The 27,779-nt window shown below is 42.0% G+C and overlaps 1 protein-coding gene across 1 annotated transcript in view; it reads left to right on the top strand.

The window, feature by feature from the left end:
* The first annotated feature begins 8,373 nt into the window (after nucleotides 1-8,373).
* CAPRIN1 (cell cycle associated protein 1) overlaps nucleotides 8,374-27,779 on the top strand; it is a 37,539-nt gene continuing 18,133 nt past the window's right edge. Inside the window, exons 1-6 of the mRNA XM_041773769.1 lie at nucleotides 8,374-8,527; nucleotides 9,016-9,246; nucleotides 22,881-22,943; nucleotides 23,058-23,144; nucleotides 26,354-26,592; nucleotides 26,679-26,761. Coding sequence (XP_041629703.1) covers nucleotides 9,016-9,246; nucleotides 22,881-22,943; nucleotides 23,058-23,144; nucleotides 26,354-26,592; nucleotides 26,679-26,761 — 703 coding nt within the window. The 5' untranslated portion in view covers nucleotides 8,374-8,527. The remainder of the gene's footprint in view (nucleotides 8,528-9,015; nucleotides 9,247-22,880; nucleotides 22,944-23,057; nucleotides 23,145-26,353; nucleotides 26,593-26,678; nucleotides 26,762-27,779) is intronic.

Below are 27,779 nucleotides of genomic sequence, written 5' to 3'. Positions count from 1 at the left end.
TATAACATGGGTGAATCTTGAAAATACTCCGGTAAGTGAAATCAGCCAGACACAGAGGCCACATACTATACAGGGCCATCTATATAAAATGTCCACAATAGGCAAATTCACAGAGACAGAAATTAGGTTAGTGGTAGCTAGTGGCCAGAGGAAGGAATAATGGGGAGCTCATGGGTACATGTTACTTTGGGGGGTGATAAAAATGTACAAAAAATTAGAGAATGGTGATATTTGCATTACTCTGTGAATATGCTAAAAAATACTGAATAGTACACTTTAAAAGGATGAGTTTTATGGCACGTTAATTGTATCTCAATAAAACTATTATACAATATGTTGAACTGTTAAATTTGCTTTTTTGCATAATGTGCTTCTTACCTGACCTATTTGCTACTAGTTTGTATTACTCTTGCAATTTCAAGAAAACAAAGGTTTTAAAAATAGAGGTGACCCTGGAACAAGGGGTTTGAACTGTGATGGCGGGGTCCACTTACAAGCAGATTTTTTTCAATAAATATATAGTACATTAATGTAAATGCATTTTCTCTTATGATTTTCTTAATACCATTTTCTTTTTTTCTAGCTTGCTTTATTGTAAGAATAGAACATATAATACATATAACAAACAAAATATGGGCTAATCAACTGTTTATACTATGAGTAGTGTTTCCTGTCAACAGTAGATTATTAGTAGCTAAGCTTTGGGAGGGTCAAAAGTTATATACGGATTTTCCACTATGCAGAGGAGGGTGTCAGGTCAGCATTCCTAACTCCCTCATTGCTCAAGGGTCATCTGTACCTTGAATTATAATTTGTATTTTATTCCTGTATTATTACTTCTTCTTTTTCTCTCGTTGAACCAGCCTGCACTGTCCTAAAGAACTGGCCTCTACAATCGTCAGGTGGATATTAGCATAGCATTCATGAGAAGAGTCACCAGCTCTAACTCAAAAGAATACCAAGAAATATGACTGTGCAGTAGGACAGGGCTGCCGCAGACATTTGGTTTAGACCAGAAGAATCTAGGCAAAAGTTTGCTGGTTCCTTCTCTCGTTGTCCTCCAGAAGCAACATCTTAAGCCAGTATGACCTAGCCAATCTATCTTTCTCTTCTGGACTCTTGGAGAGGAGAATATGACAAAAAGTGGATGCATAAAACATCGTATTAGAGTATACTACTGTTACTTTTGACTACCTTCTAAAATTTCGTTTTCCCCTTAGTTTTTTTCCCCTTGCTCCAATGACCTAAAAAAACTCAAAAACCTTAAAAAAAAAATTATTTGTATCCTGTGCTTCTCAGAGTGTGGTTTCCAGCCCAGCAGCACTCACGTCAGTAGAGGACTTTTTTTTTTTTTTGTCAGTAGAGGACTTAATCAGAAATGTGAATTATCAGCTGCGGGGACCCGCACATGCCCCCACTGGGGATAGGGTCCTGCGAGGGGAGGGGCTTAAGTAGGCCCCCAGGTGAGTGTGAAGCCTGTTGGCCTTTTAGCTCCCCTGCTCCTTTCCTGCTCCTCTTCCTCAGCCATCAGCTTTCCAGGCATAAGGCACATTAGTAGATTAAAGATCTGCTGAGTCACCTTTCTTTTTCTTTCCCTGATCCTACCTTCCCTTTGACATTCTGCTTGTTTTCTCTGCACAGCCTATTTCTCTGAGCATTTTCTCTCCAATCTCGGAATCCGATTGCTCTTGCCCAAATCAGCAACACGTGTTTTGGTCCTTTCCTGCCTAGCTGGAGATTATCAACATGCCCTACTTAAAAGCCCCTCACAGCATTCCCTGGGAGGAAAGAGAAGAAGGTACCCTGAGAAGAGGAGTTTTTGTTTGAGTGTCGATGGTCCTTATTTTGGCAAAAATAAGCATGCTATGTCTATGGAGCAGAGATTGACAAACTTAAATGTGCAAAGGGGAGTTTGTGGTTTATAAAATGCATGTTTCTAAGCCTCAGATTCTGGGCTCTAGCTGCAATATCTGGGGTGGAGTTCAGGGACCTTCATTCTCAGTGCTTCAGGTGGTTTGGAAGGTCGTGGGCAGTGCCCATTTTGAGAAACACCCGATAAAGCATGAGCCTTATGGTGAGCTGGGGCTTCCATACCTCTCTCCTTTGCAGAGTCTCCACTCACTGGAGATTTATACAAGAAAAAAAAAGTAACAGAGGACCTACATCTTTCAGTAACAATTTCCATGTCTTTAGTTTAGCCATTGAGTGCTTAGGAGACCTTTAAACAGTCTAGTTCTTAGACCCTCAAAAAGGAGAAAATGTTATTAACACCTGAAGGGTTAACTGTTAATGTAGGGGCAGGTCTGCTCTTAGGTGGGAAAGTTATTCTTGACATAATACAGATCCTAAACAATTGTAGAAACAATCCTGAATAAGCTAGTTACCTTTGCACTTATATTCTCCTAGCATGTAACTTTGAGATACACAAAGTTTCATTCCTTCTAATGTTGCTGTGAAGGAAATTTTCTCAGAAGATTATTGTTCACAGTGGGTTGTAAGTATTAGTGGAAGAAATGAGTATATACCATGTATTGCCTGAGAGAGACCATGATTATGCATCAGTTGCCAAGATGCAAGATGATAATCTGTTTATAGTTCAGTGTTACATCTCTGCATGCACATCGTCTTTCTAAAGACTTTTTTTTCATCATTGTCATCTGAATATTTTTACTTGTGAAGTACTGGAACAAATAACTACATTTCTGGCCTCAAAAAATAGAGTTGTCCAATTTCAGCATTATCAGTATTTTCATCTCGATAATTCTGCATTGTGCACTGCAGGATGTTGAAGCATCCTTGGCCTCTACCCACTAGATGTCAGTGCCCCCCCTCCCCAACAAGTTGTGACCACTTAAAAATACCTCCAGACATTGCCAAATATCCTCAGGGGAGCAAAATTTGCCACAGGTTGAGAACCATTGAAATGGGAACATTAAGTGAAGAGAATGTACAATTCACGTAAGTAACTCTATGGAACATTTTAATGCCTGTGGTCAAAGTATTTTTGCTATTATGTTGAAAATAGTGCGTAGCTTCTGAGAGTGTTCAATTAGAAACGACAGTATTTTGTGAAATCCTAAAAGACTATTCTGGATGAATTGTACCTCTACAGAATATGAAGCATATCTCTAAAAGTGATATTAACTTAAAATTAAGGTGGACACATGAAAATGTAAGTAGAAAAGAATGTTATCTCAGCTGATGACCATCATGTAAGAGGCAGTATGGATCAACAATAAGAATAATATCAATACCATACTGCTATGTTAATATAGTAGGCAATGTTTACTGACAAAACATTTGTGCCAGGGGGTGCCTGGGTGGCTCATTGGTTGAGTGTCTGACTCTTGGTTTTGGCTGAGGTCATGATCTCAGGGTAGTGGGATGGAGCCCCACATTGGGCTCTTCAGTGTGGTGTCTGCTTCAGATTCTTTCTCCTTCCCTCTCCATCCCTCCCTGCTAGCTCTCTCTCTCAAATAAATAAATAATCTTTAAAAAAACATTTGTGCCAGGCATATTATTGCTTCTGAGAATGCAGAGACAAGAAACTAAACAAAACAACTACCTTCTCTTGTAAGGCTCAGAGTCTAGTGGGGACTCAAGGACACATGGACGAATAATTGCAACATTATCATTTAACAGGGCAGAACTGGAAAAATATTTATAGCTCACTTGTAGTAAAATGACTGAAAAACAAATTTAAAAGACTTTAAAAGCCTTAGCTGTATGAACACTGTAGTTCATACCTAGACTAGGTTTCTGTCAATCTGACACAGAGAGGGAACATGATTCAGATGAAAGTTCCCCTCAGTTCCTTATTATAAATAAGCTTGGCATTAGTTTATTGGGTGATTGAAGTTGAAGTAGCTGGACTATTTTGCCAAAATGATCAGGATAAGTAGTTCAATTATTCACTTCACTTGCCTGTGAAGACTTCAGAGTGCCGTGGTCTAATGAATGAAATAAATGTCAACTTAGGAGATTTGTGTTATTAAAATATGTTAATATTGAATATAACTTTAAAACCAACATCTTTGGAGTGTTTTCCATTTACAGGCATATCTCATTTTTTTTTTTTTTTTTTTTTATGATAGTCATACAGAGAGACAGAGAGGCAGAGACACAGGCAGAGGGAGAAGCAGGCTCCATACACCGGGAGCCTGACGTGGGACGTGGGATTCGATCCCGGGTCTCCAGGATCGCGCCCTGGGCCAAAGGCAGGCGCCAAACCGCTGCGCCACCCAGGGATCCCGGCATATCTCATTTTATTGTGCTTTGCAGATACTGTTTTTTTACCAATTGACGGTTTGTGGCAACCCTGGGTCAAGCAAACAGCATCTTCCCACTTAGTGTCTGTGTCACATCTTGGTGATTCTCATAGAATTTCAAACTTTTTCATCATTATTATATTTATTATGGTGTTCTGTGATTAGTGATTATGACTTGCTTAAAGCTCAGATGATGGTTAGCATTTTTTTTTTTTTAGCAATGCTTTTAAATTAAGGCTTATACATTATGTTTTAGACCTATTACTGCACACTTAATACACTACAGTATAGTGTAAGCATAACTTTTTTATGTACTGGGAAACCAAAAAATTCATTTGATTCACTTTATTGCAATATTTGCTTTATTGTGATGGTCTGGAACTGAACTCACAGTATCTCCAGGGTGTTCCTGGATAGGCATATGCTGTTTCTCCCACTGGTTTGCTGGGAAAAAAATTTTGTTTCTTCAGTGATACAATGCCCCCAAGCTACTGCATGGCTTTGAATTAGAAAAAAAAAAAAAAAGGTTAAAAAAACAGTAAAGGATTAGAAATCCAGGGGCGCCTGGGTGGCTCAGTTGGTTAAGCATCTGCTTTTGGCTCAGGTCGTGATCCTGAAGTACTGGGATTGAGTGCCGCATCATAGCCCCACATCATCACATCATCTGGCTCCCTACTCAGCGGGAAGCCTGCTTCTCTTTCTCCCTCTGCCACTCCTCCTACTTGTGCTGTCAAATAAAATCTTTACAAAAAAAGATTAAAAATTCACATAAACATAGCTTCAGTTACCTTTCTGTCAATTAGGAAAGAGATAACTGGTTTGCTGGGACCAAGGCATCAAACTAAAAGACAGTGATTTTCCTTAAAATGTATTGGTCTTCCTGGACTTGCTGACCTGAATACACAACGGTGAAAATGTCCAAAAACCAAGGAGATGGGATTGGGATCACTGTATTGTAGGAAGTGAGAGCATGGACACAGGTATGTATATTCACCAAATACTTCTGGTTTACCTGGCTTGCTGCTAGGCATTTGATAGCACCTCTTGGTTGTGGGATCATGTGATTCTTTCTGGCCAGTGGGGTGTGAGCACACATGTGGCAAGTCTCTCTGGGGTATTTGACTAGAGATACTCCCTAGTTCTCTTTCCTTATAATAATCAGCAACACAGGAGATATGGTTTCTTCATCAGCCTTAATCTACTGACTGCTGTAAGCATAGCCCTCTGCTGAACCACAATGGATGTGTATCATTTAAGCAGAGCATTGGCAAACTTCTTTCTGTAAAGTAGGAGTATTTTAGGGTTTGCACACCATACTGTCTCTGCCACAACTACTCAACTCTGCTCTGCTGTGGCATGAAAGCAGCCATAGAAAACATACACATGAATGGGTGTGGCTGCATCCCAAAAAAGCTTTACAAAAACAAAAGGCCACTTGGCCCTGGACTTGCAGACCCCTGTTTTAAGTCACAGACCTTTTAGGATTGTTACTGCAGCATAAGCTAGCCTATGTTGATATACTGGGGCTGTGAGATACCCGCCCTCAAGTGAGAATCTTTGTCACCTGTGTTGTCATCTTTCCTTTTTCCTTGAAGAAAAGCCTAACTTAGCTGACTATGGGCCTTTATGCTTCTATGATGGTTACTGTATGATGTGCCAGTGAAAGGCGGAGGAGACCCCTCCTTCTCACAAGCCCTCTTCAGCTCAAACCCAAATCATACATTAAGAGGTCTCCAAACTTTAGAATCATGGGGGAGGGAGAAGAGGGGGCTTGTGTGTATGTGTGTGATGGTGTTAAAAACGGAGTGCTGTGCTCCATCTCTGGAGTTTCTTGTCCATCTGGGGAGAATTTGTCTAATAGAATCTTTCATGTCTGATCTTAAAGACATTGGTTAAGTTCTAAGGAATAAAGCAGTGATTCCACACCCCCCCCAACCAAAGTTCAATGTGCATGCAAATCAGCTGAGGATCTTGTTAAAATGCGGATTGATACAGTAGGCCCAGGGTAGGGCCTGAGGTTCTGACAGTGGGAGTAGGCAGGGTGAGCATACTAAGAGATGCAAGGGATTAAAGGATTTTAAGTCTTCCTTTCCAGCCTCTGGGCCTAGCAGTGCAGGTGCTTCAATCTTGAATAACCTTAGGCCAATTTTGACTTCTCTTGCACCTTACAATTTGTTGGCAAATTCTGTTGGTTCTATTATCACCATACAGAGCATCCAGCCACACATCCTTGCCACCTTCACTGTGACCCCCTGACCTTGGCCACCACCGACTCTGGGCCATATTATTTCAATAGCCTCCTCACTGGGCTCCCACCTTGGGCGCTTGCCCCACTCGCCGTCTCACCTCTAATCCACCCACAACGGTAAATTCTTTACACAGCAGCAGGAGGATTTCTTTTAAAGCCCAGGCTGGGGATCCCTGGGTGGCGCAGCGGTTTAGCGCCTGCCTTTGGCCCAGGGAGCGATCCTGGAGACCCAGGATCGAGTCCCACGTGGGGCTCCCGGTGCATGGAGCCTGTTTCTCCCTCTGCCTCTGTGTCTCTGCCTCTCTATCATTATTTAAAAAAAAAAAAAAAAAAAAAAAAAAAAAAAAAAGCCCAGGCTGACCACGTCACTCTGCTGCATGAAAACTATGGATTTCACTCGGCAAAGGCCAAAGTCCTCCAAAGTCCTCGTGATGGCCCGGGCGGGCTCCAAAACACGGCGCCTCTTTTATGTCCTTGACCTCTTCTCCTACTTTGCTTCAGCCGGTGGCCTGCTGGCTGTTCTTGAGCCCAGCCAGCGCGCTCCCATCTCAGACCCCGACACCTGGGTGCTCCCTGTACCTGGAAAATCCTGCCTTCAAGGTTAACTGCGTGGCATCCTTCCGCGCGTGTCCTCCAATCTTGCCTCAGGTGGCCCTAAGGGCTTTTCCTGACCACCTACCCGGGTGGCTCTTGACTTCCTCTGTGCCGTTCCACTATGGGACAGTCGCTTTTCTTTTCCACGCTTAAGATGAAATTCCGCGAAGATAGTTTCGTTTTGTTCGCAATGCCTAGCACTAGAGAGCTCCCCGCACGCATTCAGGTGCGCAAGAACACCTGGACGGGGCTGGACCCACGGCGCAGCGCCGGGGCCTCGGGGCTGCGGCTCCCAGGAGGCCCTGATTCCCCAGGGAACGCTGGGCTCCCGTGGAGCCCTCTTCAAAAACCCCTTTTCCGAGAATTTGAATTATGCGCTGGTCATTTACTATTGTCAGACATTAGGTGGCTGAAGTTCCCCGTTGACTGGGGTCTTTAATCCATTTTCTTCATCCTCTTCGCCCGTGTTGGGTTCACTGTCCACCCCCCGCCCCCGCTTCAATGACAGGACGGGTCGGTCTGTCTTACCCTCTTGGAGCAGAAGAAGGTTTTTTGTTTTTTGTTTTTTTTGTATTCATGCAACGCTCTCTTTTTAAAGAGTATCAGGTAAATCCGAGACAAAAAAGAAAACAAGAGCCTAATTTGTTAATACCCGGGCTTGTCGGCTAAGGGTCGTCTTAAGGTACGGAGGGGATGACTTTTAACCCGAGTCCGGGGGCTTAAGGCTGCTACGGAGCCGCGGGTTCCACGCAGGGCTCCTAGGTCACCTGCCGGGTGCATGTTCTGTGCGGAAAGCGGCGGAACCGCCTTTTTTTTTTCGAGACACCTTCCGGGGTGCGCGCGTGTGCTGGCCGAGCACGCGGCAGGGCTTGTGCACCAGGCGCTGCGCGCACCCCTCGCCTGCAGGCACCTTTGCCCCCGCGCCCCCCGCCCCCCCCGCGGGCTCCGCACGGGGCAGGCGCCAGCTCCCGGCCAGCGGCTTGACACCTATTGTCCCCGCCGGGGTGCCCGGCGACCCCGCCTGAAGGACCCCAGCCGCGCCGCCGCTCCGCCCGCGAGGCGCCGCCCCGCAGCCCCCGCGGCCCCGCGGCCCCGCGCCGAGCGGGCGCCCCCTCTCTCACCCCCCGGGCCGGCGGCGGGCGCGGGGGCGGCGGGACGCGGCCGGGGCCGCCCTTCCCCGCAGGCGTTCGCGCCGGGCAGCCCGAGCGGCGGCGAAGGCCCCCTCCGCCCCGGAGGCCGGCCGCCCAAGTCCCGCCCGCTCGCGGCTCTCCGCCTCACTAGCAGCGGCGCTCGGCGCGGCGGGGACAGGGCGGAGCGGCCTGCGCCCACGGAGCGCACGACACTGCCCGGGACGCGCAGCCACCCCCGCCCCCTCGGCCGCCCCCTCGGGACCTCCAGCGGCCTCCGCGCGCGCACGGTGAGCGCCACCCGGACCGAGGCGCCGACGGGGAACACGGCCGCTGCCCGAGCTGCCCCGAGCTGCCCCGAGTGCCCTTCCCCCGCCCCCCGCCGCGGGCCGTCACCAGCGCCCTTCTCCTCCCTCCTCCCGCCCCCCTCGGCGGCGGGGACCGTTGCCCTGGCCGTTGGCGGCCGGCGCTGCCCGGCCCCGCCCCCGGCGCGAGCCTCGGTGCCCCGGGGCGGGTAGGCCGGCGGGGGGCGGGGGGCGGGGCCGGGCCGGGCCGGGCGCCCCGCTGGCGGGTCGCGCGCGCGCCCTCGGTGTCTTCCTGCCCCGGCGGCGCGCGCCGGCCCGTCCCCGCCCCCGCCCCGCCCCGCCCCGCCCGCCCGCTCGCGCAGCCTCCCGCCCGCTGCGCGTTTTGTCCCGCGTCTCGCCCCGTCCGCCGCCTGACTCGCCGCTCTCGTCCTTCCTCTCTCCCGCTTTTTCTTGTCTCCTCTCCCGGTCTGAAGATGCCGTCGGCCACCAGCCACAGCGGAAGCGGCAGCAAGTCGTCGGGCCCGCCGCCCCCGTCGGGTTCCTCCGGGAGCGAGGCGGCGGCGGCGGCGGGGGCGGCGGGGGCCGGGGCGGCTGCGCCCGCCTCCCAGCACCCCGCGACCGGCACCGGCGCTGTCCAGACCGAGGCCATGAAGCAGATCCTCGGGGTGATCGACAAGAAACTCCGGAACCTGGAGAAGAAAAAGGTGCCAGGAGCTGGCGGGGGCGGGGGGGCTGGATGCTCGGCGGCCCCGGCGCAGCCCCCGCACCCGCACCCGCACCCACGCCGCGCCCCGCCCCGCCCGCGGGCGGCTGCGGGAGGTGCCTGTCACCTGGGCCGGCCGCTCGTCGTCGCCTCCGGCCTCGGGGCTGGGACGTGTGAGGCCGGGCGCGTCCTGCCGCCGGCCCTGCGGTGATGCCCGCTCTCCGCCCCGAGGGCCCGCGGGGGGGTGCGGGGGTGCGGGGAGGGGCCCGGGGCTGCCCGGCCGCCGCGGGCCTGGTGCCTCGGGCCTGCCGGCGGCCTCCCCCCGCAGCCTCGCCGGGGACTGCTTCTGCACCAGGCCCCGTGTTGAGTGGGGCCTCGACGTGCCGCGCACCCCCGGCGCCCCCGTCCGACGGGCGCCCCCACGTTTCCTTCTTTGTTCCGATTGTCTAGGTGCCCCCCCCCCCCCAGCCTCACGCTCAACTCCATCCCGAGATTCTCCGCCGCGGCTCCCTGCCCCTCCGGGACCGTACAGGGCGGGGGGAGGGAGGCCGCCCGGAGGGGGGCCCGCGGGGGGGCGTGGGGCCGGCGGGGGCCGAGGGGGTGGCGGGGCCCGCGGGCACATGGAGAGCGCGTCTAACATGGCGGCGGCCGCGAGCCGAGGGAGCGCTGTGCCGGAGCTGCATTGTGAGCACAAAGCGAAAGCGGAGGGGGAGGGCAGGCACCGGCGGCCGCCCCGGCCGGCCCTCCGCGCCCCCCTCCAGGAAACACGGCAGCCACACCCACGAGCTTTTGGACCCAGTCGTCAGCCGTGCGGGGTCGGGCCGGGAGTTCGTCCTCAAGCAGGCCTTTTGTTTGACGCTCCCAGCGCAGGACAGTGCACCTACTGTTCGGAGGGACACGTGTGTGCGTGCGTGTGCGTGTGCGTGTGTGTGTGTGCGCACGTAGGGAGAGGGGCTCCGCGGGGTGAGTCCACCATGCAGCCTCCTGTAAGGCTGGAGCTGCAAAGGGAGAAGCAGATCCGTAGCACGAAACACGGGGTCATTACGTCTGTAGCTACTATGCAAACTTTTTTGCCTTTTATCTTAAAAATTATAACTTTGCCTGCATGACTTGTGCTTGTCCTCTTCTAGGAAAATGTATTTATCATAACATCCTGAATTTTGACGAAGTCCTTTAAAAACGTTTAGTTAGCCATCCACCTAACCGTATTACCTCAGATGCTGAAGCTGGCTGAAATTTGGGCCGCAGCAAAGAACTTGAAGAAAATGGTGTAGGCCTTAATTATTTTAGTGCTGTTCAATGATTTTATGTTTTGGGGGGAGTTTTAAAACATTTTTGGATTCGATGCGAATCTGCCTCATTTTCTCTATTTGGGAATTTTACTTGAATTTTTTTGATTTTATTTGAAATCCCGACATGCACTACTTGTAGATGTCTACCTTTTGGTAATACTTTATTTTGATAAATAAGTGTGGTTTATTACAAATGACAAATACTAAATTTATCAGTGGCAACAAAAGTATTTTACTTGTAATGTAGCTACGTTTAAATATGGAATATGCATGCCCAAGGCCAGTAACTCAGTGACTCTTCTGAGTCAGCCATGTAATTTAGTTTTGCTACTCTGATTCTGAGACTTAGGTGTTTTTTTAAATCCTCTTACTACAATAAGCAATCCTGTCAAGGTGGTTGATGCCTGAGTAGTTTAATTTTCAGAATTCTTAGGAATGCGTGCCTTCTTTTAGGATAGGAATCAAAAGAGAAATAGTAACGATGTAATATTGTAAGTAAAGACTTTTAAATGTAGATATTTATATTTTACCGACTGAAAAATAATTTTTCTGAGTCCTTAGTGTAAAGTCAGGCACTGATTAGCAGCCAGGTTAGTTACAAAGTGACTGAGTCTAGTGCTCCAAATGTGTATGAGAGTTTAGCTTATAGGCCCTATGAGGACTTGACAGTGACAGGTCACTCGTGTGTGGATTTATATATGTTGCCTAACACCAGCCCCTGTTTTAACCACCCCCCACCCCCCTTATAGAGAAGAAAGTAATGTAACTGTTACTTCAGAGATTATAGACTAGGCTGTTAAGTACTAAAAAGTTCCCTTGTATTGGTTGAGAAAAAAAAACTACACCGAGTAACAAAAGTACTTCATATCTTTTTTTCCCCCCTATCTTCTGTGTTCTGGGTGCTGGTGGAAGGTCAAATTACAGTTAAGTGAGGTTTTGTGGTAACTCAAAGGATGAGCTACCTACTTGTTAAATAGCTAAATTTTTACATTACTGATGTTGTGACTCAATTACTATTGAAATTTAATTTTAACTTTCTGAGAAACTTAAGGCATTTGGATTTTTCTCTAAGCATATCTGGTTTCTAGTTTAAATCGCATTTTTTCTCTATCTAGATGATTTACCGTGTGAAAGGTTTTAACTGTGATTTTGTAATAGTGAGCATTTCTGATACACCTAAAATAGGATTTACTTTACAAATCAATTTTGAACCTTTGTAGAAATCCTTATGCAGTATAAAGTAAGGTGGTATTTATAACTGGATACCTTTTTATTTCAGTCCACGTAGCAACTTCTATTTGAGCTGTATTTCAGGCTTGCCCTATTCATGAGTCTACTGGACAAAATCTCTTTTTTAATGGATTCTAAAATCAAGTATCCTGACCAGAATTACTTCTAGATATGTAGTATTACTTTAAGACTTGGAGAATTGCAATAATTTTGTTGCATTGCATTTAAAACTCAAAGTTATTTGTTAATTTTCTAATAAGTTGAGCCGTGAGGGGAAAGCTAAGCATCTGTTCAGTGAGAATGCATGCTTAACATTAATGAAATATGATCCTATTATGTAATGCAACTAAATGGTCTGGTAGTTTTTGAAATTTGGGCTTATGAAGACTTGGTGTGTGTTTAGCAAAGAGGAGAAATGAAGCTATAATGGAAAGAATGAAGTGCAAAACTCCCATTTCCAGATCTTTTAACTTTTATAAGTAATAATTACTTGAGTGATTGCCTAGTTTTCTTCATCAGTTTGTTGGTATAGAACTAGGCTCTAGGCTATGCAAGACAGGATTTTGAAACCAAGCCTTAATTTTAATTTATATGGTAAGATGTAATCAGTTTTGATGTAGAATAAAGACACTAGTTATTTTGGTAGGTGAAAGATTAACCAGCGTTCTCTTGCAAAACAGCCTGAGAGCTTTGTAACCAATATGTGACCAGAAGTGATAGCCAAAATGTCCTGTTTTTCATACTGTTCCCTAGAGTCTATTTGCTCTTTGTATCTTTTCAGTTAATATACTGAAAAAAGGATGCTGTCATTGTTAGAGAAGAGAACATTTCCTTTCAGAGCACTGCAGTGTGTCTCTACTTAGAATTCTCAATGCAGCTGTTCTATAGAATTTTTTTTTTTGTTCTATAGAATTTCTTTGTTAATAAGTATGTTGAAATAAAAATATTCTTAACTATTTTGTAAATAAAATTTTTTCTTGGGGCTAACATCCGAAGTTCATGACAGTTAAAATCTCTGATGTATTCGCTTCTCCCATTGGTTGCATGAACTATTTCTCTGCAATGCAGAGGGCAAGATTACTTTGTTTTGCATTCACCTTGTCACAGGAAAAAAAAAAAAGAATTTATAATGCTTCATTTGTTTCTCTCTGCCTGCCTGGGTGTGTTGTGTGTTTGTGTGTGTGTGTGTGTGTGTGTGTGTGAGAGAGAGAGAGAGAGAGAGAGAGAGAGAGAAGTATTTAAAATTTGAATTTAAGAAGGAAAAGATAAGAATTTCCTCGTGTGCTAACATGGGTATCTTTTTGGCATGAGAGTAGAATTCCAAGTATTGTAATGAGGATGAATTGGTTTAATCTGACCACTGTTATTTTACTGTAGATAATTCCCACGTGGCAAATGCTTTTCTCCGAATACATTTTGTGTGACTTAGAGGTTAAACATACAGTTTGTCAGAGTTTTATGTAATTAATGTCACAGTTTATATTTAGAACTAGAGGAAGATTAGTACTGTTTAAAAAAAATTAAATACTTTCATATGTTAAAATTACAACAACAGGGTGTTAATTTTGTTACTATATTGTTAGTAGAATCTAAGATATTTTAAGATCTTACAGTCCTCTTAGCATTTGGTCAAATTCATTTTACAGAAGAGTAAACTGAGATGCTTAGGTAAAAATGACCCAATTTAGGTCAGTGAGTGAATTCCAAGATCTTTTATATTATGGGGGTAATTAGAATTTTAATGCTCTGCAACATATAAGTGATTTTTCATGTTTAAGCTGATACAAAACCAAGTGAGGCCTTTTACTTTAAGTCTTTTAATTGGAGTTCCTCTGTTTTAAAACACAAAGCAAAAAGAAAAAGCTTTTTATTTCTTCATTGTTAAACTCTTACTAGTATCTTGTTAAATTTGTGTTTGTAGGCTGTTCAGGTAGTGAGATCCTGAGAATAACAGTGTAGGTAAAGTCCCATAGTATTGTTGGGACATCTGTATTGTAATAAAATGAACTTCTAAAGTTAAATTCTGAAGTGTCTATGCATAAGTAAGTCCCAAACCCACATTTGCTCTTCTTGACTCAGTCTTGGTATGTTGTAGACCAGGTAATTTGGGAAAAGCATTACCAGTGGGAGGAAGTAGAGGAGGTGTGTCAACCTTTCCATCTTATTTCTTGTATTCCAAACTTCTGGGTATTTTTTAGTAATTGGTCCCTTTTTGGGGGGGCAACGAATTGTATGTAAGCAATAGAGAAGAATGAGAGAGTAGCAGGAGAGACGTTCAGCCAAAGTTGGAATTGTAAATTGCTTGGCTTCTGCTCATTTCTTTATCTCTCCCACTAGTTACTCCGGTGCTTTTGTTGGAGTATGAGCGCAAAAACATACATGAAAGAGACTATTGGGCAGAGTTCAGAATTCATATTTCCTGAGGAAAAGGGAAGGTGTGCTTCTTGGCCATGCTCAGCTAAAGTAGACTGTTTCCTTTAACGTTCTGTACTATCTATTGTCTCTATACTTCCTTTACATTTTTATATTCTTTTATGTTCTTTCTTACCTTATGTGTTTTTCTAAATAGGTAGAAATCTCTGGGGCAGAGATTATGAATGATATCACACTGTGCCTTACACATCGTAGATTCTAAATAAATACTTGTTAGTTTGACTAAATCATTATATAGAAGTATTTGTAGCTTCATCAGCAAAAACCCTGTTAAGGTGGATTAATCCATGAGGGAGAAAATGATTTTTGTACAGAGCTATTTACTGCAGTGTTTTTACTGATAGAAATTTTCCTGAAGAATTTTCTTTTCTTTTGATCTTTTCAGTGAGTAACGTTGTTGAGTAGGCAACTAGAGCACACTTTAAAATCTTGGTACTATAAGCATGATTTGTAAGTAGCCTTAGGAAGGAGGGACATAGGTGATTCTTGGTATTTGAATCGTTGTAAATTATTAGAAATTTAATTGTGTTCCCCATAATGTTGTTATCCAAACATAGAAGTTAATGAAATCTACTTCAATCATTGGGAGAAAAAAAAAACCCCCTTTGGTCTCCATTTTAAATGAATTACAGTTCCCAAGTTTTTACATTGAACTCTCAACAGAGTTCAAAAAATTCAGTGGTATTGACTCATCCTAAAGGGTAGTTTGGTTTAAGCAACTGATAATTCAAAAGATACTCGTTAAGATTATCAACAATCATTTGTTTTCTAAATGGACAAGCTTTAGACTTTTTATGAATATAATTCAAAGTAAGTGATACTGGAACTCTTTAACATTATACTTTTTTGTTTTCCAATTAGGGTCAGCTGCTTCCATTCATTCAGACTTAACTACACAATTACAGCCATGGTCGAGGAATAAAGATTTTTACAGGCTTCACCTTCTACCTTTTTTTTTTTTTTTCCTCGTCAGTGGGACAAAAATCTTATCAAATTAAACTCCTGGTTACTTAACTTGCTTGGAAAAACGTTCTCTTACTGTTTAAGAAATCCTGCATTCTTGACAAGTATTCACTTAGTTTCTGCATTGAGTCGGTCTTAGTGGGCCTGGTTCTCTCTTTCAGTTTTGGGCGACTCTTTTTTTTTTAAAGATTTTATTTATTTATTAATGATAGTCACACACACACACAGAGAGGGGCAGAGACACAGGCAGAGGGAGAAGCAGGCTCCATTGCAGGGAGCCCGATGCGGGATTCGATCCCGGGTCTCCAGGATCGCGCCCTGGGCCAAAGGCAGGCGCTAAACCGCTGCGCCACCCAGGGATCCCTGGGCAACTCTTTAAGATCTTTTTGTTAGAAGTCACCTCTCAACCCACCCTTCCCCCTGCTCCCCACAGTATTACTACTTTGTTTTCTGGAACAGAGCAGACTTCTGCTCCATGAGAAGGCTTCCAGCATTTGAAGAGAGCTGTTCTGGATCATCTATAGATTGTTGTACTGTATATATATATTTCTCTCTACCTTCCTTTTTACAATTGAGGAGCTTTTCTTGTTCTTTCCTGTCTCCTATGAATTTTACTAGCAACTGTCAATTGAATTGGTGGAGGGTGAACAGGAGGCAGACAGCTGCCTATTGCCATTGTGCCTATGTGCCATTATGTGGGCACAGTGAGTACTGATATTTCTAGGTGAAGAACGGGGGATGTAGGGATTGGGGACTTGAAATAGTATCTGGAAAGGCCACTGAATATTATGGGAAGTTGAGAAGAAAAGAAATCCTGATCTTTTGTTTTTGCATTTGTCTTTCTGTAGATTTTCAGTACTATAGAAGTAACTTCTTTAGCTTGGAGAGACGCAGAATAACTTAGAGATAGGTGTAACTTAGAGATAGGTGCTCTCGTTACTTTTGTTATTTTAGGCTTCGTTTTTAACTTTTTTTGTCTCAGTTTGGAGATCTCTTTAATTGAGAACAGAAGTTACATTGTTTCCTGGATAGCCAAACTAGTTTTTTCAGATGTCCCCTCCTAATCTTTCTTGTTGTAACTATTTATAATTGTCTAGTTAGAGAATTTTTGTTTTTTTAGAGTCTCTTTTGCTATTTCTTTTTAATTGTGTAATTTAAAAAGTTTTCTTTATTCATTTATGGAATTTTTGGGGTTAGAAGGAAGGAAAGAAAGCTCAGGAGGGTAGCTATTTTGGATATTCATTTTCTGGCACCCTCATAGCACTGTACCAAATTTTTATTTTATTTTTATTTTTTTATTTTTTTAAATATTTATTTATAAGAGAGAGAGAGAGAGAGAGGCAGAGGAGGAGGGAGAAGCAGGCTCCATGCCGGGAGCCCGACGCGGGACTCGATCCCGGGACTCCAGGATTGCGCCCTGGGCCAAAGGCAGGCGCCAAACCGCCAAGCCACCCAGGGATCCCCTGTGCCAAATTTTTAAAAAACGATTTCAGTAAACCAACTTTTGTGGTGATGAAACCTTTGGGCGTCCATCTCCACTAGAACGGACGATCTAGTTGTACCGCAATTTAGTAACATAATAATACTCTGGAGAAAAGAGGAGAACAGCAGCAGGGCAAAAATGAAATGTAACAAGGGCTAGAATCCAGAATGACATAAAGGAAGAACATACTGAGGCACAAATGATTTTTCTGGAATTGATGACCTCAGGCGAGTTATTAACTGCCTTGTCTTTCAGTTTTTAGTTAGGTGAAATCTGATTGATAGTAGCCCTTGCTGATTGGGTTAGTTACTTGATATTTTAAATTTGAATGTTACATAGTGAATACTGTCAACTATTAAAAGCAACAAAGAGGAGTTAGGGTGGGACTGGGCAGCACTTTTTGGGGTAATTATTTCTTAGGGCCACATACTGTCTTTTGACATTTACTGGGTATAGTCACATCTCTATCCTGTGGTTCCCTTTTAGAGACTGGATATTCTGGGAAATGGCCTGATTTTTATCTTGCTCATATGGGGTGCTGCAGATGAATATTTAATACTCTCAGGATGCTCAGTAGTTTGAAAGGAACCCTAAATTGAATTTCAAGATAGGTGTTTCAAGGTAGAAAGAATCTCAGAGGACAGGCTTTTGTTATCAGTATTGTGATGGGCTTTTTAATGAAGATATCTATTTATGCTAGGAAAACAGCTCCATTTTCCAGAAAAAAATACTTAATATGCATTTTATGTGGATGCTATGAGTAATTGACCAATTTGTTAATAGTAGGTGTTAGGTAGTCATGGTCTAGCTTAGGGAAGAAAAAAGCTGTGTTTGTTCAGAGCTCTTTTACTCCTGTCCTTGCCCCCTTGTGTTCATTGGAGTTCATGTTGGATCAGTCATTGTGAAAAGCAAGTTCTTGTTTACATAATTGTTTAGTTCATACTGCTATTTTAACCTCAAATGAACAGTTTTTCTACTTGGACTTAATTTAAGCCATTTGAATGGGATGTGACAGTAGGAATGAAGCCAGTCAAGATAGTGTCATTTGTCTTTGAGATTCTTGGGACTCCTGCAGATACCACATCCTTTTTTGTTGTTGTTGTTGTTGTTGTTTTAAATCTCTGAAAGCTACTTAGGAATAAGCTGGGACTGCAAGCCACCCTCATTTTGAAAGGCAAAAAATTGGACCAGTTGATTGTCCTAAGAGGCTTTCTGTTGCTCGTGCAAAATTTGGCACTCACCAGTACAGTTTAATTATAAAGTGCTCTACGCTTCTGGACAGTGCATAATGTAATGAAAGTACTACTGTGAATGGGAGATAGTAACCCCTCAGTGTTCAGATCATAAATGGATCTTTTCTTATGTAAATGACTAGGTTTATTTAGGAAACCACCACTCAACAAGGTTTCTGAGTTTGTTTAAAGCTAAACTTGAACCAGATTGAGGCTGCCATATAATTTTTATGGTCACAATTTGTTTCAGATGTTTGATTCAGAATAATTTATTTCTGTATTCTACTGGACCCAATATTACAAGGGAATTACAATGTATTTGATCTAGGTGAGTGTTTCCTCAAACTTAAGCACACAATTAGGATTACCCAGAGGGCTTGATAAAACACAGAGGCACCTGGGATGGTGCTGGAGACCTCACATTTCTTTTTTTTTTTTTCTAAGGTTTAATTTTTTTTTTTTTTTTTAAGTGACCTATATACCACCATGAGCTCAAACTCACAACCTCAAGATCAAGAGTTGCATGCTCCATGGACTGAGCCAGCCAGGCACCATGATAATTTATATTTCTAACAGGTTCCTAGTGGATGCTGATAGGTTGCTGGTTTGGGGACCGCACTTTAAAAATGACTGATTTATAGATCAACACAAGGTCCCTACAATGTAGAGAGCTCATCGTATGTAATAGTGAACAGAGGTTCTCTTCAAATTCTGTGGTGATAAGTCCCTATAAACCTAAGCAGCCAGGAGATCCTGTATTATACTGATAAAACAAACAAACCAAAACTAGCCCTTTAACGTGGAACAGTTTTTTAATGGTCCCTGCAGTCTTATTAGTAAGTTTGAGTTTCCTTAAATGAGGGCTGTTTATTAGGAACTTTGACCAGACTTAGCATCCTGCTTTTTTGAAGATTAGGTCAGAACAAGGGGCTAGAATATTTTTAATAGAATAGCAAATACTAATGGCTATCGAGGAAGAAATGTAAGACTGTAATGAGACTTTTGTTTTACTATGGTTAGAAAAATATTTTACAAAAGAGCTGTAGTTCCCATCATGGAATTAATGACATTTTTTGATTGCGTCACTACAGCTGCGTTAATTCAACTCACCAGGTATAAGGAAGGGTGGGTCAGCTTTTGAAAATCCCCTTCAAAAGGTCTTTGAGATTTTTCAGTTATCATGACTTTTTAAACGTTTCTTCTGTCAAAGTAGATTCATTTTTTATGGTGTCAGTGTCAGTCCTCCCTTTAAAAATTATGGCTCTTAAATCATGGATTGAAAAATTTGAAACCCGTTCTAGCAACATAAAAGTCAAATTAGATATATGAGTTTTAATGAAATAGATCTTTGTTTTGGCTGCAAAGTTTCTACATAGTTTTGGTGACTGTTCAGTGAAGAGCTGTACTTTGAAACTCAGTTGCACATAGCAGCTGCTTTCCCTGTCTTTTGATTTCCCTTTTAACCTTGTTCCAGTTGCTCCTGTGTAATAAGTTACTCCAAAACTTACTCCATTTTCTTATGCACACAGATTATGCCTGTTGGGGATTCAGATGGTGCACACGGTGGCATTCGTGTCTTTGCTCTGATTCCTGGCACCTCAGCTGGGGAGACTTAAGGCTTGTTCACCCTCATGTCTGTTGCCTGGGTTAGCATGACTCTAGCACTAGGATTGCTGATCAGAGTTCTTGCGTAAGGCCTCTTGGGGGCTTGGCTGCCTCATGGCATGGCCACTTCAAGGTTATTGGATTCTTTACGGGATGGCTTGGGGCTCCAAACATGAGTGTTTTAGTGACCAGCAAACAGGACAGAGAAACACTGCTTGTATGACACAGCCTTGGAAGTCACACAGGATCACTTCTGCTGTACTCTGGTGGTTGAAGCCCACTTACTATAGTGGCTGGGGAATTGGACTAGTTCTAAGTGGGGGCAATGCTAAGGTCACATGGTAGAAGAGTATGTGGAACTGCAGATGTACCCATCTTCGGAAGATGTCAGATGCCTCAGAGTTTTGGGTTGGGTAAATACTAATTTTTTTTTTTTTAAAGATTTTTAAAAAATTTATTTATTAGAGACAGAGAAAGAGAAAGAGATACAGGCAGAGGGAGAAGCAGGCTCCATGCAGGGAGCCTGACGTGGGACTCGATCCCTGGATCCCAGGATCACGCCCTGGGCTGAAGGCAGGCGCTAAACCGCCGAGCCACCCGGGCTGCCCTAAATTTGTTATTTTGTAGAAAATTGGAGCTTTTCTGCTTGAGGATAGCTTATTGTGATACGAGATAGTATAGATTCATATTCAAGGATTATTGCATGTTAACATCTTGGCAGAATCTTAAAATCTGTCATTCTTAATACCTTTTTTATGGTATGAAGTTTTAGTCTATTATACAAACGGTGTGTGTTCATTGCAGAATATCTAAGTGTATAAAACAAAGCGAAAGGAAAAAAGTTCCACCATTAAAAAAAAACCATTAAAAAAAAAAATTAAACATTAAACATTAAAACAAACATTAAAAAAACACAACCCTTTTCATATATATATTTATATGTATACATTTTTTAGGAATTTGATTTGACATTCATTTTGATTGGCATGTATGTTTTAAGTTCTTAAGTCATTAAATGATAAAGCTAAGCTAGATAAATAAAACTCTATCCTAGGAGGGATACATAGTGTGCTCAACTCTATTACTTTAGATTTAGCAACAGCTTCTTTGAAAAATGTATAAAAAGGGAAGATAATAAATGCCAGCTATAAGCTAATAGCTGTTTTTCTTTTGCGTGGTAGTGAATTCAGAATTTTTGCTGTACCAGCACTACATTTCAGGCCCTCTTTCCAATCTCCTCTTTTCTATTAGCTGTATATTTCTAAATAGAGGAATCCTGACCATAATTAGGTATTATTATACTCTAAGTTGTCATCATTAAAAGCAAATCTTGTTTGGTTTCTAATTTCTTAAAAGAAAAGTAGCCTACCTTTTTAAAAAAGAATGAACTGTCTTTATTCATCCTCAAAGAGTGTTCAAAGGCAGTTGATCGTATCTTTTTTTACCTGGAATTAGGCCTGCCTTCATTTTTCAACTGGTAAACCTAAATTTTATACTTTCAGCTGGAGGTTATCTTGTGAAATAATCCGCCTAAGAATACAATTGGATACTTTCATCAACCTTTAATTTTTTTTAAAGATTTATTTATTTGGCAGCGCACGCATGCAGGCGACAACTGGGGGAGCAGGAGAGGGAGAAGCAGGCTCCCTAGCGAGCGGGAAACCTGATGTGGGGCTCCATCCCAGGACCCTGGGATCATGACCTGAGCTAAAGGCGGGCCCTTAACTCACTGAGCCGCCCAGCCTTTAACGTTTTTAATGTTTATCTTGGTTTTATTTACCTCCAAGATAACTAGGAATTGTTAGGCTTTTTTTTTTTTTTAAGATTATTTATTTGAGAGAGAGAGAGAGAGAGAGAGAATGAGCTGAGGGGGAGGACGAGAAGCAGACTTCCCCACTGAGTGGGGTGCCCAACATGGGGTGCAATCCCAGGACCCTGGGATCATGACCTGAGCCAATGGCAGATGCTTAACCCACGGAACCACCCGGGTATCCCATTAGGCTTTTTAATTTAGGGTGGAATGGTTATGTAAGTTGACTATTTCTAGTACAAAGGAAATGTATCATTTGACCTAAAATGAATTAGTATTATTTTTAAACTTATTTTGACCCTGAATGCATTTTATCAGAATTATTTTATTTCTTTTTAGATTTATTTATTCATAGAGACACAGAGAGAGAGAGAGAGAGAGGCAGAGACAACAGGCAGAGGGAGAAGCGGGCCCCATGCAGGGAGCCAGACGTGGGATTCGATCCTGGGTCTCGAGGATCACAGCCTGGGTGGCAGGTGGTGCTAAACCGCTGTGCCACCAGGGCTGCCCTCAGAATTATTTTATGTTTTGTTTCATGTTAATTTTATTTTTGCGATGGGTAAGGAACAAGTGTGTGTTCATAATTTATTGTGATTTATATTAATTAAATTTTTCCCCTTTGGGGGTGCCTGGGTGACTCAGTTGGTTAAGCTTTCAACTCTTGATTTCAGCTCAAGTGATGAACTCAGTGTTGAGCCCCCATGTCAGGCTCCACATTGGGCATGGAGTCTACTTAGATTCTCTTTCTCTCTCCTTCTGCCCCTCCCTCTGTCCCCACTCTTAAAATAAATTTTCTCCCCCTTAATTTAGGTTTCTATTTACTCCCTTTGTTCTGACCTTTTAAACAACTCAATTCTTGACTATTGCATTACTTGGGTATCTTTTCTTTGGGGTCTTATCAAATAGTAGTAGCCTGGGAAACTGTCAAAGTTTTCATTTTAGTGAAAATAATGATGACTTAAACCAGAGGTGAGTTTTCTGTTCCCACTGTCACACATTTAATTCCACGGGTGAGAAAATAAAGCAAAGCTGTTGACTAGCACACTATCCATAGGTGAAGTGATAACTCAAAGTATCATGTTATTTAAAAGCATGATGGATGAAGCACCTCAAAGATAATATGCACTTGGGTTTTATTCGGGCGAAATACGCTTTTTGTATCAGTCTCATGAATTCTTTGGCAAGGGGCAAGAGAGGGACAAGAGAATTTAGCACTATAAAATGTCTGATATGCTCCTGTATCAGGATTGTAACCAAATTGTGGCCCTCATTTGTGTGGGTAGGAATTATTTGTGCAGGCCATCTGATGCATATCCTTTTTGAAAAACCTAAAGAATAAGCAATGTTATGTCATTGGCTTGTACAAAATTTGGTGTCATTCTACAGGGGCTAGAATACCTACATTCGTTTTTTTAGCTCACTATTAAACTAACTTATGCGTTAACTTAAATTGAAGTTAACTAAAAAGTATCTTTACATCAAAATTTGAGATGAACTTTAGAGGATTTTATAGGTTTGTTGTTTCATCATGGTTAGGCTGGCATATATTTTAATGTGGGGCATAATATTTTTTTTCTCTTAATGTAGGGCAAGCTTGATGATTACCAGGAACGAATGAACAAAGGGGAAAGGCTTAATCAAGATCAGCTGGTAAAGATGCTATATTTTATTAAAGACTATATATGCTCACTGTTTTTAATAAGAAAATTAATTTGTAGTTCTTTGTGTTTTTAGTAAAGTTGGGTCTTGTCTCTGCTATTTTAGGATGCCGTATCTAAGTACCAGGAAGTCACAAATAACTTGGAGTTTGCAAAAGAATTACAGAGGAGTTTCATGGCATTAAGTCAAGATGTAAGTAAAAGACCATAAATATGTTTATGAAATATTAAAAATAAGGAAAGCAGAAATTTTGTTGTTGCTTTGGGGTTTTGTCCTTGCATTACCATTGATAAGTCTCTGCAAGCGGAGAGAATTGGATCCAGGTATACCTAAGATGCTTTCCAATTCTGTAAAGTTTAATGTAACACCTGATAGATGCCTGAGGACTGAGGTTTCAGATATGACAAACATATGTAGTAGTTACCCTAAATATCTCATTGTTAAAAAAAAAATTAGCTTTTATGTATATACATACACAGACACATAAACTTATTTTCCATATATTCCTTGTATGTAAACATTTATTTTCCACATATTCCTTTATGCCTAGTGACCGTCCTACCAAAGTTTCTATATGAACTTTCAGAAAATAGAGTTTTGTTTTTATAATTGGTAATTACAGCTTCCATTAGGGATCTTAAGTTATGTGGAGACTGGGATACATTGCTCCTTTTTTTTTTTTTTTTTAAAGATTTTATTTATTCATGATAGTCACAGAGAAAGAGAGAGAGAGAGAGAGAGAGGGGCAGAAACACAACACAGGCAGAGGGAGAAGCAGGCTCCATGCAGGGAGCCTGACGTGGGATTCGATCCCGGGTCTCCAGGATCGTGCCCTGGGCCAAAGGCAGGCACCAAACCGCTGCGCCACCCAGGGATCCCTACATTGCTCTTGTAGCAACTTGTGATCTGACAAAGTGGTGTGTTTTCCTATACATATTTTTTTTTTTAAGATTTATTTATTTATTTATGGTGGGGAGAGAGAGAGAGAGAGAGGCCGAGATACAGGAGGAGGGAGAAGCAGGCTCCATGCCGGGAGCCCGACGCCGGACTCCAGGATCACACCCTGGGCCAAAGGCAGGCGCTAAACTGCTGAGCCACCCAGGGATCCCCCCTATACATGTTTTGATGTGATAGAAGTCTTTGGGAACAGGACGGAAATTAAATACAAGCAAAATCAAATGATTTGTTGAAAGTTGAGACCAGAAAATTCATATCCTTCTAATTAGCTTATTTGGAGAAAGATTAATAGCATTGAAATACAAGGTTGCTCTGATTTGGTAAAATGAATCAACAAAACAAAATTTATTATGTGATGAGAGACATTGCAGTACAGAGATACAAAGTTCTGATTCTGGAACCACACTGTTGAATCCTGATTCTGCCACTTTTACTTAATAATTGTAGGACTTTGAGTTATTGAACTTGTCTATCCCTAGATCATTCAGGGTTTTCCAGAGAAACAGAATTAGTAGTATCGGAAGAGAAGTGGGGAGAGGGGCTGTGTCACACTGCCTCAGTTTTCTAATCTGTTAAATGGTGATAATAATGGTCCCTACCTCATTATACGGTTATGCTTGGAATAGTATTTGGTGCATGGCTAATATATATTATGCACTTAATACTGTTACTTATTAAATTTGATTAAAGGTGGAAAGAAAGTCTTGGTAATATCCCTCAAAATGGAATAAAGGAAACTTAATTTACATCCAAGTAAGGAATTGTTCTTCACCTAGGTCAGAACCTCAGGCTTGATGAATCCTGACCAATTTCTTTTTATGATTTAAAAAAAAAATGGATCATAGAAGTAGGATTGCTGTACAGTTTAATAATAGAATCAGTCTATTCCTCAAGCTGCTAACACTGCATAAGTGAAAATACTTGTATTCTCCTTTGCTTCGGTTTTAACGCTGGTATTTTCAGGAGCTTTTCACTGATTGTTTAACTTCATTGGCAGTCTTTTTTATTGAACTCTGATCCTTTATTGCACTTTCCCACAATTGTTAAACACCTTTTTTGTTTTAACTCAAGAGTTCTTTAACCTAGCTCCAGCCTACCTTTTCGAGTTTCCATTTTCTTTCTTAAGCTGCTCATTTTATCCAAAGTGGCATTCTTTATCTTATTTCTTTTGCTTTCTTGACTTATTTCACATTTCCTGCCTCTCTTCCTGTATTTCCTGCCTCTGGCTACTGGCTGCCTCTCTACCATAAAATTGCACAGCCCTGACAGGCCCCGTTCCGCAATAAGGTTGAAAGCTCATCTATCTTAGGGGTAGATGTCATGTTCTCCTTGAAAGCTTTCTGTACTGCCCTAGCTTAGATTTCGTCTCTGTTCATAAATGTGGTATTCACTTGCCACTTACTGCTAAATATCATTTAATCTGCTACCCTCTTTGCTGCCATCATAGCAGACTTGCTCTTCTTTCTTATTGTAGACTTCATTGTTCTCCTAGGTTTCTTCCCCATTTCTGCCTTTATTGTACATTTCATATGTCTTTATTTGGTTTTCGTCCTAGTGAGGCTTGAAAAAGGGGAGAAGGTCTGAGGGAAAACACTTTCATGGCTCTTGAAAAGTCTGACCTTTCTTTGACCCCAAGCTGAGCTACATGAGAAAAGAGAGACATACTTGGGTTTGGTTGATGCTCTCCCTTTACCTTCCCAGGAAAGCAAAAGACTACTAGTAGGAAGAGAATGGTGGGGGAAAAAATGTGTGTGTACTTAGTGGGGAAAAATATATGTGTATTTAACATTTATCTATCTTCTACTACAAGTCCATTTCTATTTTTTAAAATTTATTGTTAATATTTTTTAAAGATTTATTCATGAGAGACACACACAGAGAGAGAGGCAGAGACATAGGAAGAAAGAGAAGCAGGTTCCATGCAGGGACCCCGATGTGGGGCTCGATCCCGGGACTCCAGGATCACACCCTGGGCTGAAGGCAGGCGCTCAACCGCTGAGCCACCCAGGCGTCCCAATTAATTATTGTTTTTAAGTACGTTCCACATTCAACATGGGGCTTGAACTCATGACACTGATGTCAAGAGTCGCTTGCTCTACTAATTGAGCCAGCCATGCATTCCCTAGTCACTGTTTTCAAAGTTGGGATGATAGAGTACTAGCAGCAGATTGTTGGGGGCGAGGAAGGCAGTGATGGGTTTTAGTGTCTCTTTGTGAGTCGAAGTCGGTTATTTAAAATGAAAAATTGGTGCCATTTTTTTTTCCATAGGAAAAAAACAGATGATGTAGTAAACTCTTATTTGTAAGTTGGGAATCATCATTCTATCAGCATCACAGAACTCTGAGTGAAATGTGTTGTATATACATTGGATATAAAGTTGGTTGAACTAAATTAGGAGTTTTGTGAAATTCATTTCAGTGTCATAAGCTTTTGTTTTTATGCAGATTCAGAAAACAATAAAGAAGACTGCACGTCGGGAGCAGCTTATGAGAGAGGAAGCGGAACAAAAACGTTTAAAAACTGTACTTGAGCTCCAGTATGTTTTGGACAAATTGGGAGATGATGAGGTGAGAACTGACCTGAAGCAAGGTTTGAATGGAGTGCCAATATTGTCTGAAGAAGAATTGTCGTTGTTGGATGAATTCTACAAATTAGCAGATCCTGAACGGGACATGAGCTTGAGGTATAGTGGTATTTGATAGTAGAAACTTCTAAATGTTGACTTGACAACTAAAAGGTAACTAATTAGCTTTTCATTATTATTACAAGGTTGAATGAGCAGTATGAACATGCTTCCATTCACCTGTGGGACTTGCTGGAAGGAAAGGAAAAGTCTGTATGTGGAACAACCTGTGAGTATTAACAGAAATTTTTGTTTTGTAACTAAGAATCTTTAAAGATTAGTTTTTAAATAAAACAGTATACTTTGAGAAATCTCCGAACTATGTAAACATTTACTTGCTGTTTACTTTTTTGGCTTATTCCTTTTTTTTTCTTGTTGCTCTGTGTGTGTGTGTGTGTGTGTGTGTGTGTGTGTGTGTATACATCAAAAACACCAATTGTATATATGTAGAGATGGGAATCCTAACTTAACATGGCTTTGTTTATAACTTACTCTGCCCGGAGTGGACAGATTAACACCAAATAGACTTTTCAGAGATGTTGGCATTAGATAGGGACTGTTTTTCCCTTATGGCTGAAATTTTGTGAAAAATACTTACTGTACTTCCTGCATACATTCATGGTTATTGCCTATGTCTTTTAGTTTTTTTTTTTTTTTTTAGACTTTTGCTAATTTGAGAGCGAAGTTTTTTTTGTATTTTTTTTAAAACCGTAATCTCAGATATTCAATGTGTATTTTAAAGAAAATAAAGGGACATTTAAGCTTCACTACCTCAGTAAATTAGGAACTTCAGGTTTATTCTGTTAGTAAATAAGAGAATAAGTTCTAATCTTCACTATTTATAAAGTTGATTTGGGGAAATAGATTTTGAACATATTAAGGTGAAAATATCTGTGTTTATACTTTATTTTTAGCTCTTTGAAAAATTGGATTAAAAGCTTTAATTGGAAAAACTGTATGATGCAATTTGGAGTGTGTTTGCTTTAAGGAAATGGGTAAATCAAATATGAGGAACCAACCTTTTTGTATCTTTTCATGTAAGAAATAATTTTATTGGTTTGTTAACTTATTTACTGTATTTCTCTGTAAAAAAAAAAATCATTTGGGCTTCTTGATTTTAGTTCTGCCCCATAAATGTACTGAATTTATCATTTGAAGTTCAAATGGAAAGAAATTTACATATGTGTATAAACTTGTTAGCTTGAAAAAGTAGTTTTAGGTTAAGCCTGATCAGATTTTCATGATCA

Source organism: Vulpes lagopus, chromosome 11 (genome assembly GCF_018345385.1).
Source record: "Vulpes lagopus strain Blue_001 chromosome 11, ASM1834538v1, whole genome shotgun sequence".
NCBI lineage: Eukaryota > Metazoa > Chordata > Mammalia > Carnivora > Canidae > Vulpes > Vulpes lagopus.
The sequence above is the reverse complement of the archived record's forward strand: the minus strand, read 5'-3'. Positions and strand labels throughout refer to the sequence as shown.